At 38.9% G+C, this 14250-nt stretch overlaps 1 protein-coding gene across 2 annotated transcripts; it reads left to right on the top strand.

Moving 5' to 3' along the window:
- The first annotated feature begins 1391 nt into the window (after positions 1 to 1391).
- smc5 (structural maintenance of chromosomes 5) lies at positions 1392 to 14168 on the top strand. Of its 2 annotated transcripts, XM_066650314.1 has the most exons (24): positions 1393 to 1603; positions 2097 to 2238; positions 3685 to 3737; positions 3819 to 3981; positions 4924 to 5058; positions 5298 to 5438; positions 5552 to 5713; positions 5804 to 5875; positions 6199 to 6454; positions 6637 to 6791; positions 6870 to 6983; positions 7092 to 7186; positions 7641 to 7773; positions 8226 to 8399; positions 8997 to 9166; positions 9665 to 9788; positions 9887 to 10009; positions 10352 to 10480; positions 10580 to 10675; positions 12341 to 12445; positions 12516 to 12635; positions 13106 to 13285; positions 13524 to 13619; positions 13703 to 14168. In XM_066650314.1, the coding sequence occupies exons 1-24, from the start codon at positions 1428 to 1430 to the stop codon at positions 13832 to 13834; spliced, it is 3246 nt and encodes a 1081-aa protein (XP_066506411.1). In that variant the 5' UTR covers positions 1393 to 1427; the 3' UTR covers positions 13835 to 14168. The 2 variants fall into 2 exon arrangements, with proteins under 2 accessions (XP_066506410.1, XP_066506411.1); XM_066650313.1 differs by having other exon boundaries at positions 1392 to 1603; positions 10352 to 10675.
- The last annotated feature ends 82 nt before the right edge of the window (positions 14169 to 14250 follow it).

Genomic DNA, 14250 nt, shown 5'->3' with positions numbered 1-14250 from the left:
CATTCTGGGCAAAAAGGATTGAAAATGTTGCTCCTAATCAACCTAATGCCTTTGTTTTAGAGGCTCATAGATATAGCATTCACTATGTTAACTTTAACTGCTAACTGTTAACTATTTCTGCTCTCTAGACTGACAACTTCTGTCTCTGTGGCTCCTACTACTAACAATATATTTACTCCATTAGTGCAGTAATCACTGTCTACTCTTGTTTATGTCATGTACATAGTCATTTATTTATATAGATATTATACGCTTGTGGTGTCATATGTTTTACCACCTATGTTTTTAATGCAATACCTGCCAAGGCTGCTCTTGTATGTCATGTACAGAACTCATAAGTGTATTTAGAATTTCCTCACCTTTATTATATTAAGGCTCATAGCACATTTGCACCACACCTATATTTAATTCTGTAACCTGCTTCTATAACCCAGCCCTACGTATTGTTATTTCTATATGTCTTCTTTTGTTGCATATGTACAGTATTCTGACACTACAATTTCCTTTGGGATCAATAAAAAAGTGTTATCGTATGTTATTTTATAAGACAGGAAACAAAACAAAATATGTTAATGTACTGTGAAAATGGATGTCAGCGTTTGCATTTACTTCTTATAATGTAATAACAGGAATTACAGCAGTGCAAACTATTAACGTAGATAAATGTCTCTACTAACATCTACTGGACGAACAACACCCTATGTTATGTTTGCATCTATGTATCATGGCAAAGGTATTTAACAAAGGCTTTTTTCGTGGTGTTTTTACATGAAAGGTTTTCTCCTGATGGCCATTTTCTAAAAAGGTGCTTTTAAAGAATAATATGATATTTTCAGAGGCTTCCACAAGACCTGAGACTGCATTTGTTTGTCTGTTGCTTATGGTCATGTTCAAACACAACACAATATGGCCAAATGTTTGTGGACTACTGCTCATCCATCATTTATTTTAACATAAAATATATTAATAGCCAGTTTTCTCCTTTACTTCATTAACGGCTTCTATTAATCTGAGAGCACCTTACATAAGATACTGAAACATTTTCACAAGGATTTGATTGCATTCAGCAACAATAGCATTAGTGAGGTCAACACAGTCGTTGTTTTAAACTAAATTTAAAGGCTACTTTCTGATCAAAATAAAAAACGGATTGAATTAAACTTGAATTAAACATAACAATCTTAAAAGTTAACATGTGATGGGGTATGAAACAAATGAGTCATTTTGCGGTAATCCTAAATAAATAGCAGATATATGTAAACACAATAATTATTTTCAGGCTTGCCATTGAGCCTTTGAAGAACAGTACGCCTTTAACCATTACCTGTCAATGTGGGAAGCACGTACCACGTGACTGTTTTCGGCCAATCAGGCGCGTCTGAGCCCAGCTGCACCGGCGCGAAACGAAAGAAGAGCGGAGAAGGAGAATGGCGCTGCAGAGCAAAAGGAGACGCACTAGTCACATTTTAAACAATTCCCAGATTTCTAACTCACAGTCCTCCCTATCCTGCTACTCAGAAAATGGTTTACTCGCACATGAAGATGAGAGGAGAGGTCGTTTTGTGGAAGGCTCCATTCTCCGTATTACTATGAAAAACTTCCTGTAAGTTTCGATTGTTTTTTTTTGTTTTTTTACCAGCTTCTTTTTCGAATTATCCATTCCACCTTAAATGGGCAGCAGTTACATGACATGCTTGAAACGCCAGACGTTAACTATTGCCCATTTAAGGTGGAACGGACAATAATAATAAAAAAACGTATTCAGAATTCAAACATTTTGCGCCTCTTGTGTTAGTTGCTAGCTTGCTAACTGTCATTGCTAAATACACTCTAGTTCGTGTTACGAAGGCAAATCTGCAAAAGCTATTTTGAATTTGTTGTTATTTGTACTTGCTAGCTAGCAATAATTCCACTTTGAACACAATTGTTTAAATACACCTTTGTATAGGTGGCGGTTTTTAAGTGACATAACGTTACTAATAATATGTGGGCATGTGTAAACAAGAAATAATAAAGTATTCGTCTTAGTTATTCATTAACAAGACTTTAGAATAACGTTATTTACATGTATGTAAATAAGCATTCTTTTTTTCCAGCACATATGATCACTCAGAGGTTTTCCCTGGACCTACCTTAAACATGATAGTAGGAGCCAATGGAACTGGAAAATCTAGCATAGTCTGTGCAATTTGTCTTGGACTGGCTGGGAAAACTGCCCTTCTTGGAAGAGGGGATAAGGTAAGTGGATAGTTTAGCTGCTATGTATATATTGTTAGCTCCAGTTCTGTCAGGTCCCCCACAAGGCCACCACCAAATGGACATTGTTTGCATTCTTGTGACTGAAGTGACGTTGACATTTTAGTGGTTGTGTGTTAGAGTATATTGTCCACCAACCAATATATGCAGCCAACAGGTTTCATGGGCAGCATCCTGGCCCACTCTACAGGATTTTTAAAATCATAATCGATATTAAAAACATGAGACACCACACAGATAAAGCCATTTTTGACAGATTTTTCAGTGCGTTAATGTTGTTAGTCCTCAACATCCCCACACTACACTGTCCACCCCTGAATGAGAGATCACACACAAAGACAGATGGCTCTGCTCCTCAAAATCCAGAGGGAGTTTCTCCCGAACTGCTATATTCGCAACGTTATGTAATATCAGGCAGTAATTTCTCACACACAAGGACTGTGTAAGTACCCTGCTCTCTTGCTGCCTCACAATGCAACATTTTGAAATGAAGGGGTTTGTGGGACAAGCTTTATTGCCAGGACACCTGTACACAAATTCTTTCTTACCAGAATAATTACGACTTTTATTGGAGCAAACACAGGCCGAAATTTACACAAGCGTTAAATACAGATACAACTCTGTGCCTTCCTTCATCAGAATACTGCATCTGTAGACAGCATCCCAGTAGTTTCAGACTAGATGTAAACAAACACTCATTGAGTTATGGTCTTTCAGGCATGACGTTAATGTTGCACTTAACTCCAGAGAGTCGTAACATTTCACAATCAGTCGACCCCGACTGCACTGTGAGAATAAGAGGACTGAGAATTGGGTTATGAAAAATTTCTGAATATAGTTTGAGAAGATGATCATTTACCGTCACCCTAAAATCAGAAAACCTCTTGCTATTGTTGGGAGCAGGGAATCCGCACAGGCTTAACACACCAACACCACATTAGTGTCAATGCAGTGCTGAGAGTGACCCCCCCCACCCCCACTCAGATAATAGCTACCTGACATGTGGTGTGATCTTGAGTATTCTGATTATTGAAGAACAGTGTGAAATAGGGTTAACAAAGTTTGCAGTGAAACAGACTACAGTCTATTGAACTACACTGTGCACAGATATGCTACATGGAGTGGAGTGAGCCAACAGTGTTTTGGTCAACCTGTGTATTTTTTCTGTGCATTAAGAGTGTAATTATGCACTGTTTTAAAAGTTTGGTTTGATTTTTATAGGCTTGAAATAATTGGCATATAAACTTGCAAAACAACAATATGAAAAAGTACTTTGGACAAACAAAAGCCTGATAGTTTGAGCAATGGTTTTATTTCCAGCACATGTCTAACCCACTTTCCTGCTTACTTCTCTATTTATACTTTTTCAGTTTTTTTTATGTATGTTTGTTTTTTGTTTGTGTCTAAATGGTTATCTTATGTTGTTAGGTCAGTCTGTACGTTAAGAGAGGATGCAATAAAGGCTCAGTGGAAATTGAACTGTAAGTATCATGTTCTTTATATTAATACTCTCTGGAATCACATTATACTACACTTCATGCCTTGCCCACTGTTTAATTTAGATACAGAGCAAGGGGAAACTTGGTGATCAACAGGGAGATACTTGTGGAAAGTAACACAAGTGTATGGATGATGAATGGTAAACATTCAAGTCAGAAGGCTGTAGAAGAAGCTGTAAGGGAGTTGGAGATTCAAGTTGGGAATCTTTGTCAGTTCCTGCCTCAGGTGAGTGTATAAACAGAATTGTTCAAATCAAATTTTAAAACTAAATAAATTATTATTTGGTAAACACTTTCACTGTACTTCTGTGCTTAAATGTTAAAGTATATACAATTATAAGTTAGTCTTAAAGATCCCACGAAATAAGCATTCAGACATGTTATATTTATACAGCAATGCAGTATAATAGTGTTTAAGGTTCCAAAATCTGCTATCTTCCAATGTAAACAAGGTGCTATCAGTAGTGGAGAGAGATTGCTAGCAAGAAACTAGCCTGCTTAGCTTGGGTTTGGACGCCCCTGCAGTGGATGAGAGCTCAGAGGTAGCTGGCAATGAAACTAGTCTGTGATATGTAAAACATACACACCGTGCCCCCATGACTTTGAAATGAAGATTATTGTTCTACACTGCCCCCTCTTGGTGGCTGCCTGAAAGAAACCCATCAGTGTCGGGCAGTATGAAGCATGTTGATTGCTTCTAGAGGCTTGCGGTATGGCAAGGCACTGCCCTTAAGTTTGGGGAGAATCTATCATGTCCTGTAGTTATTTAGAAACTCCTTGAATCCCAACATGGAGTGTGCTGGAAGTGTTTTTTTTATGGAGGTGAGAGATGTATTGGTTTTGTGGCAGACCTGACATCACGTGAGCCAAATTTCATCTCATCCAACTACAGTCCAAAAGAAGAACACTGCAGAAAATATAATAAAAGCATCTGTGAAATTACAAAAGTCTTCATCGTTCTTACTGTGTGATTTCAGAACACATTCATCATTAAACAGACAGTTCATTGTTAGAAGCATGGACAGTGGCTTTAAACATCCTTTTTGGTTTTAATACGTATTGACAAATGCCAAATTGCTATCTATATTCAGTTTAGTATTTTCTGTCTGTTGAATGTAATCTGTGATGACATTGATTCCCTTTTACAAAGTTCTCTTCTACCCAACAGGAGAAGGTTGGTGAGTTCGCCAAAATGAGTAAGATCGAGCTCCTGGAGGCCACTGAGAAATCTGTTGGTCCTCCAGAAATGTACAACTTTCACTGTGAGCTGAAGACCTTCCGCACCAAAGAGAGGGAGCTAGAGGTACGTTTTTATGTTTTTTTGTGACAAAATCCTTTTTCTTTGACATACTGAGGGTAGACCAGACTTGACGTTCATGTTTCTAAAGCATCTTATGTAAGGCTGTTTACTTTACTGTTTTTTGTTGGGCAGTTTCATGGTGGTTGTTTTGACCATATTTGATGGCTGCAGTAAATAAAACCTATGGATAGTTCTTGTATTCTAGTCTATATCTGGCTTATCATTTGTAATGTGCTTTACAGAATTTGTGCAAAGAGAAGGCCAATTTTCTGGAGAAAGCCAAGCAGAGGAACGAACGCAATAAAGTGGATGTGGAACGTTACCACATGAAGAGGAGACACCTGGATATGATACAGATGCTTGAGAAAAAGAAGCCATGGATGGTGAGTAGATATTTAGAAATGGTTTAACTATAATCAAAATTAGTATCAGAAACAGAATATCTATTTACTTTGGTGTGGATAATGGGCCTGCCTTTGTGTGACTCTTTGTTTAGGAGTATGAGACTGCTCGTAAAGAACTGGAAGAAGTTAAGAAGCAGAGGGAGGAAATGAAAAAGACTGCAAAGTCCCTGAAGGAAGCTCAAAACCCCCTGCTGAGAAAGATCCAGGCAATAGAAGAAAAACTACAGCCTATTGAGGATCAAATGAAGGAGAAGGTCTGCAATAATCCCTAAGCCCGTTTTAACAGATCCCTCTGGAATAAAATTATATTCTCACATTTGCACTCGTGACTGTTGTTTTTGCAGAAAGTTAAAATCCGAGAGGCATCTCAGAAATGTAAACAGAAGCAAGACCAGCTGGATCGTAAATATAAAGAGGTATGTGACCCTTTCTTGCTCCTGTTTGTATACGTCAGTGCCTTCAGTCTTTTTAAAAGGTATACAACAAATCTAGGATGAGGTTTTAATGGGCTAAACTGTTTTATTGCTAATATTTACATGGTTGGTCCTGAAGTGAAGGATATGATTCCTGTCCTATATGGCTTGAGTGCATTGACTACAATACACTTGTCACCTGTTGAGCTAATTTAAAAGCTATACTTTATTAAATGTTTATCTAAGAATTTAGCTTTGCTGTGTGCACATTTGACCTGCGTTTGGATGCATGACAAACCTTTTATTTTTTTCCCCTTTGTTGTCAGATTGATGATATTAAGCAGGCCCTTAGTCTAAAGCAGACAGAGGAAGTAGACAGACAGAAAAGGATTGGAAACACAAAGAGAATGATCCAGGACTTGCAGAAGGAGCTGGACAACATGGGCAGCCAAGATGATGTCACACCTAAAATTGAAGTGGTTATTGCTGAGCTCAAAAAGATCCAAGAAGACAAAGCCCGGTTGGATGGAGAACGTCAGGACCTGCGCAGGGATAAAGTCGAAGCCACTGGAGAACTGAATCGTATGATTTACTAATTATAAGTAGCTGAACTTTCAGTTACAAAAACAAACATTTTTAACATTTGCTTTTACTCTAAAACGTCATCTTTGTACAAATAATGTAATATACTTTGTACTTCATATCTAATAATGCAAATTCATAATACTAAGCATATCAATAAGCAATTTTTGATTTGTTAAAAGTTGTGCAAAATCGCCTGAAGAACCTAGAGGACATGATGAACAGGAAAGAAGAAATGCTGCACAGACGTTTCCGTGATACCCATACAGCCTTACAGTGGCTGCGTAGGCACAAGAACCTTTTTGAAGGGAAGGTCTATGAGCCCATGATGCTGGTGGTGAGAGCTTTTCCTGAGATATTTATCTATATAAGAGCATGTGTTTTTCCTTTTGTAACTAAAGTTATCTTTCTCCAGATCAACGTTCGAGATCCGAAGCATGCGAAATACATAGAGAGCCATGTTCCCGTTAACGATCTGAGAGCCTTTGTCTTTGAGAAGCAGCAGGATATGGAGAAGTTCATGTCAGAGGTGCCACAAAGAATGTTTGTTTTTAACACTGCACATTTATCTTCTCATAGTAACATAGTAAATAGCATAATACGTGTTTTATATACATTGACACTCTGTATTATTTAGGTTCGAGATTCTCAGAAGCTGAGAGTTAACAGCGTCATTGCACCTGCAGAGTCCTGTGCTCACAGACCTCCATTACGACCCATTGACTCTCTCAGGTATTGAGCTTTCATTTTAGTTTGTCTTTTGTTTTGTTAATGATGAATATTTTGTGTTTTGGCTGCATAATATGATCAAAATATGATACTTTACTGCATTCTTTATACAGTCAATAGAAATTGAGTCAGAGAAACATCTATTAAGGCCCCAAAAAAACGAATTCTCATCGTAAATGAGAATGCTACTCCCCATATTTATATTCGTACGTTTGAATTCCAAGGTATGAGATCAGTTAATTGTTCATAAGGGTGTTTTCATATTTTTCTTGCTGCTAAGTGTGGCACCTAACATTTAGAAACTTCACCTATTTGAGGAATCTGGCTATCTGAGCAGTCCAAACATCTGAGGCACTGAAGGGTATTTGTGGATGTGCATGCAATTAACCTGCTCTTTCTGCAGCAGATTAATGAACACAATGTTCATACTGTAATGTTTGTGTGATGTTTCCTGCAGACGCTTTGGTTTTTTCTCCTATCTCCGCGAGTTGTTTGATGCACCTGAAGAAGTCATGAGTTACCTGTGTCATCAATATAAAGTCAATGACGTACCAGTGGGCACAGAGAAAACCAAGAACATGATCGAGACGGTTTGTTCTCTTTTCTTCTTTTGTTTTCATTAGTCTGTTTGTCTTTTTTAAAGGCTAAGCACTACTTAATGGACTCATATTTAGAGCTACCGTTATTCTTGTAAATGTGATCGAAGTCGAACTCGAATTCATCCGACACTATAAACCTCCGTAATGCAGCTACGTAGCCGAGTATAATCTGAGCACCGTGTTTAGCAAGCCAACGGTCTTTTAAAACTTATTCCTTCAATTAGTAAGAAATAACATGTTTTCTGACTCTCAATAAACACAAGTTAGGAACTCAAATTCCACTGTATTTATTTGTTTGACACTTTCATAGAGCTGGTGCTTAGCCTTTAATAAGCATCACAGGTTTTTTAAATGTACATCACTGGAAGCCAGAGAAAAGTAAGAAACTACACTCTTAGTTCACGACAAAATATGCTCTAACATTTTTTGTAATGCATTCTTAGGTGATAAGGGAATCTCAGCTGAGGATGATCTATACTGCGGAGGAGAAATACACAGTGAAGAAGTCTGCTTATTCCAACAAGACCATCTCAAGCAACTCTGCCCTGCGGCCGTCTCAGTTCCTCACCATGGTTATTGACCCAGAGGAAAGACAGCAGCTAGAAGAACAGCTGAGTGTGAGTAACACCCCTTTGTCAGCCTTACTGTAACCGTTTTAAGGAACTTGATTTGTCCTCAAAATACTAAGAATAAAGGAAATCTATTGTGATTTTTCTTGCTTCCTGCTTGAAAAACAGTTGACTAGTGAAAGAAATGCATGTGCAATAATGACAAAATCTTTATTCTTTGTAATGGATGTGGAAGGGAGGTTTTGAGAGGTAATTTTGCCAAATAGTCCTCTGCAGTTTAGTCCTCTCTAGGTTTTTCTATAACATGATGATGAATGCTTATTTAAAGGCATAGGAAATGCTACTGCTTCTTGTTAAACTGCTTCTTAAGTAGCATGATTAGCACACTTGTAGAGCAACTGTAACTACCTGGTTCTGTTAGCTAGCAGACACCCATGTTTGCTAGCATTGTGCTGAGGGATAATCATCTTATGCAGTGAACTGATAGGGCAAATGCTTGGCCAACACTTCACCACTCAGCCCTGGGTAACTGAGGTTTTTGAGGCCACCCATTCATGTCTTTTTTTTTTTTTTTAATTCTTGTTTCGATCAGCTGTGCAAGCATAAGGCATTGAATTTACTGAGATGAACCTTAAATCTTTATAGGCAGCACAGCAAAGGGTCCATAACGTCAATGTCCGCATGAAAGCTATTGAGGAGCAGCTGGCAAAACTGGATCGGCGAGACAATGAGCTCCGGGCTGAAAAGAAGCATCTCTCTGAGCTGAAGGGCAAGAAAAGACAGCTGGAGCAGAAAATCAGCACTAAACAGGACAGGTAGACCACAGAGTTACTAATCTGAACCCAAAATTAAATGTATCATGATCAAGTCCCTGTGTCCGTTTCCAGTGGTGAAATAGAGAAGCTTCTCTGGAGATTGTGTGGTGGTCACATGACTTCTCATGCAGCGCATGTGTCAATAGTAAACACAAACGGCTGTAGATACAACAAATAAACGTATGATTTACCTTTTACTCTTAAAGTGGATGGACAACAATTCTGTCTTGAATTGGTTACGCATGGCATCCCGGCATTGATGATAAAATCATGGCTTTGGTCATGAGATGTTAACCGTATAATACTGTCTGATACAATCTGGTCTATCCATATCACACTGTCCAATAATATCTGCTGGAACAATTACTCACACACACACACACCTATATTTGGAAGACGACAATACCAAATACCAAGAATTTTATTCATTATTTAATTATTTTTTAAGTTCTTTGTGGTTTCCACGTCTTTTCATCCCCTGCCTGCATTGTCCTTCAGCCTGAGGCAGATGCAGCAGAGTGGGATCAACCTGCAGGAAGCTGAAGAGGAGGCGAAGGCCAAAATTTCACACGTGAATGACCAGAAGGTTGCAATAGTAGCAGACATCCTGAATGCCATGAAGGTTTGTGTAAAAATGCATGGATCTACTGCCCTACAGTTCACTGCCAGATACAAACTTTTGAGTTGTTTGTTCATTTATATTTGTGTCTGTGTGTGTAGTCAAGGGCTAGGCTGAGCATGGAGAACGTTTCCTTGGCTCTTGAGTCAGCAGGTCTGACAGCAGAGAAAACCAAACTGGAGTCCGATCGCAGGGATGGGTCAACTGAACTCAGGAGAGCAGAGGTGAGGTATAGTATAAATTGCACACAAGTTCTGTTCCTTCAAGGTTTGTTTTGTGGCAACAGAACCCCGTAAAGCTCTTCATGATTTAATCATTCATTTATTGTTCAGCTGTTAATCTTTATAGCTATCAAAGTAAGCTCATTAATGTCCACATTTTTAACACAATGCATTGTCATAGTTTGATCTTCCACTTCAGTTTTAGTTTTGCAGACTAACACCCAGGGTGTACACACTGTTCCTTTGAAACCACAATTGCAGCAAGACTTAACGTTAAAATGATTGATTTATTTCTAAAGTTATTATTAAACTCTGTGTCTGTGTTGTTTCATTCACCTGCTACAGCAAGCCTTTACTGAACTGGATCACAGGAAGACAAGTCTTTTGCAAACCTGTAAGAACTTAATGAGAAGAGCCAGTGAGATCTGCAACATGAACCAAGGAGAAACTGTAGTGCCAGAGATACTGCGCACGGTCAGGAACACACACGCAGCAGCTCAGTCATATCTCCTCATTCACAGACATATATATGTTGTCATTCATACAGATTGTTTGCTTCATTTTCTTCTACAGGCTTTTAGCGAATTGCCAGACACTTTAGAGGAGATTGAAGCCATGCTGAATGAAGAGAGAGCCAGAGCAGAGTGTTTCACTGGCCTTAGTGAAGCAGTAAGTCGGCATCCTGTTTCTAATTTTTATGTTCACCCCTTTAAAAGACATTTTGCAAATGAGTTGTAGTGGTCTAAATCTTCTCCTACAAAATGGGACAACCTTTCAAGAGCCTGATTTGGCGTCATTAGTTAACTCTGAAGTGATATCTTAGGAGGGGTACAGTGCAGCAACCTCACTGCTGGCTTGGAGTGAATCCTGTTTTGACACTTGGCCCTAATCCTCCGTTTTTGCCTCAATTCTTGTTGGTAAAGAAGTGTAGGGCAGAGACATAGTGCTATATGCCTCTTGAAAATGGGGTATACTTCAGACAAAGGGCTATGAATGCTTAGTGAATCTCTGGAAAGATTGACCACAAACGTCTGTATTTTCTCCTTTAACTCATTTAATTATCATTGTTTAGTTTGTGCATTATGTTCCTTTACTTCATAACAAGCATAAAATATAGCTAGTAGTTTGTCAGCGTCTCTGAATTTCCAGTTTTACCTTAAATGCTGATGAAATTCCAGGGCCTGAGGCACTGAACGTTCTGAACAAAAAGCTGCTAAATGAGAAGCTGAATTCAATCACAGAGTTAGAATTGGGTGATAATATAATTGTTATTCTTTTGAAGGCATGATTAAATGTGATTACGTCTAAGCACAGAAGCTCTTTTTTCACCATTTTAACCATTACAGCTTGTAACTCGGTTCATAGGGACAAGATAACACTTGAAAATGAAGGTTAGGGGTAAAATTAAGAAATGGGATTCACACTTAGAGCTAAATCTAGGGCATAATATTCCTTCTGAATCATATATTATCATCTTCTGTGATATGAAGGTGTATCTAACTTCTTATATGGTAGATTTCGCACTTTCCTGTTCAACCATAAAGGTTTCGGTTGCCTCGTGCCAGAATGTTATTTTTTTCACCATTTAAGGTGGAACTGCAAAGATACGAGCAGCATACTATTTTTATACTTTGTTATAAAGTAAACTTTAGGGGTGAACTGGGATTGACCCTACGACTTTCATGGTAACACTCTCACAGAAACATTACCAAACATCCAGAGAAGCGTTACTCAACGAAGCACTGCCTAGAGAAGTGTTTTATGTGTTCTTGTACACCTAATGGAGCTCAGGCTTAAAACCCCCAGTGCAGTCACAAACTGCTTTACAACTGCTGTTAAAACATCAGTGGACAGAGTCACACACTTGAGAATACTAACTGCCTGTTACATCAGCTAACAGTCACACACTGGTCGTGTAACTGAGGATAGTTATGACTAACCCAGGGAGCATAACTCCTATTATATTCACTTGGAGATGAAATTGTTTGCATATTAAACAAAACCACATAAGCAAGCTGGTTGGAGATCAGTCAACACCTTTTACATGGCTGTGTTTATTCAGGCATGTCTGTTTTATAGTGCTTAGCAAATTCCATTAATTGTAAGGCAAAAGACTTCAAACCTGCCTTGCCTGATTGACTACATTTGGGAGGAAATTCGCTGGCGGACATTTCATGAGCTTAGTCTGCTGTGGTGGAGCAACAAAGAGCTGAAAAATATGGTCCCTCTGGATGAAATTTGAATGGCTTTTCTTTACTTAACTCTAAAGCCGTGTTAGTGACACATGAAGATGTGATTGCTAAATAGTTCCTCTGTTTGCTTTAATGTTGCCAGGTGGTGGAGGAATACAACAAGCGTGAGAAAGAAATAAAGAACATGGAGAAGGAGCTGGAAGATAAGACAAACACACTAAACAAATACAGGCAAAACATCTCGGAGGTATGGCTCTTACCAAAACTATTTATATACTTCGTGTGCAGCCGCTATAATACATGTTTATGTGAAACAGGCGAAGGTGCGCTGGCTCGATCCCTTGAAGTCGTTGGTGAAGCAAATTAATGAAAAGTTCAGTGATTTCTTTCGCTCCATGCACTGTGCTGGGGAAGTCGACCTGTACTCAGAAAATGAGGTGAGCCACCGTGTTCTTCCCTTTAGCTGCCACACACTCTCAGGCACATTGTAAACACACACATGCAAAGAATGACCCACACTTAGCCGTTGTCTGATATCATGTCCTGATAGGGGATAGACGTCCAGCCTCTCTGTCTCCTTCTCACTTTTAATGATGTCAAAGTGTTCTATTCTTAAATAAACACACACAAGCTGTATGCGTCTCTCAAATCATGTCCTTGGTGAGGACAGAGGTTTTACTGATGCTTGGTCATCTGTTGACTTGGCAGAGGAAGTGTAGTTAACCACTGTGTTTATAGACTTTAGCTTAAAGAGTTTTACTTTGCTAACTTTGTTTGCTCTGGGTTTCTATATATTTATTGGTCTGGGTTTGATTTACATCCAAAAAAACAGCACATTATAGTGTTTATTGTGTAATATCCATGCCACAACATGAAGTAAAAGCTGACTCCTGGCATTGTGTGGCAGGAGGAGTATGATAAGTACGGGATCCGTATCCAAGTGAAATTCCGCAGCAGCACTCAACTGCACGAACTGACCCCGCACCATCAGAGCGGAGGAGAGCGCAGTGTGTCCACTATGTTGTACCTCATGGCCCTTCAAGAACTCAACCGCTGCCCTTTCAGAGTCGTCGATGAGATCAACCAGGTGCGTGCCACACCAGCCATGTTAAATGCTTCCTGTTATTATACTGGTATGTACACAATGATCAGTATGAATATAGGCATGACATGAACAGTTTATATTAGATAGTACTCTATAGAACCATATTAAGGTTTCTCTGTACTCATTTTCATTCAGTACTGGGAACTCATGACCATATTGTCCCTACCACGTAACATTAATATAATCCTTTGTCTGAGTGTGTTTATTTACAAACAAACAGGGCATGGACCCAGTGAATGAGAGGAGAGTTTTTGACATTGTGGTGAAGACTGCCTGCAATGGAAGTACATCTCAGTATTTCTTCATCACACCCAAGGTACATTATTCTTACTGTGTGGCTTATGTATGTGAAGCCGTGTGGATGTGTCTAAATTACTGGGTCTGTCTGTCTGTGTGCAGCTTCTACAGAATTTGACATACGCGGATGAGATGACCGTCCTTTGTGTCCATAATGGCCCATATATGCTCCCTCCAAATAAGTGGAATGACAAGGCTTTTATCAGACGAGTCAGACGGAGGACCAACCACTAAACCCGGTCTGGTTTACACTTAACTATGCACAAACCTCCTGCTACAACCACTGTCATAATCAATACCACACCAAGAGCCTGTTTCTTACAGTTATAAAAGGCTGTTTTATTTGTATTGTACTTGTGTATTTGTACATTGTTAAGGATTTAAGATGTCAGTTGCTGGATAGTTAATAAATATTTGTAAAAAAAAGTAAGATGATCCTGTTTAAGAATCACTTCTGAATATACGCAGGTACCCTGAGTTACTGTGACATTCATAAGCAGCTCAACTCTACAGGAAGGTAATAAATTAAGCATGTTCTTAGAGCTGACGGCTCAGCAGTTTGCTCCTAATTTGGCCTCGCAACCATTCAGTCCCTATCTAAAATAAAAAAAAATGCATTACAGTAAAATACCACAGGAAAGCATTTATTA

Source organism: Hoplias malabaricus, chromosome 18, assembly GCF_029633855.1.
Source record: "Hoplias malabaricus isolate fHopMal1 chromosome 18, fHopMal1.hap1, whole genome shotgun sequence".
NCBI lineage: Eukaryota > Metazoa > Chordata > Actinopteri > Characiformes > Erythrinidae > Hoplias > Hoplias malabaricus.
The sequence above is the reverse complement of the archived record's forward strand: the minus strand, read 5'-3'. Positions and strand labels throughout refer to the sequence as shown.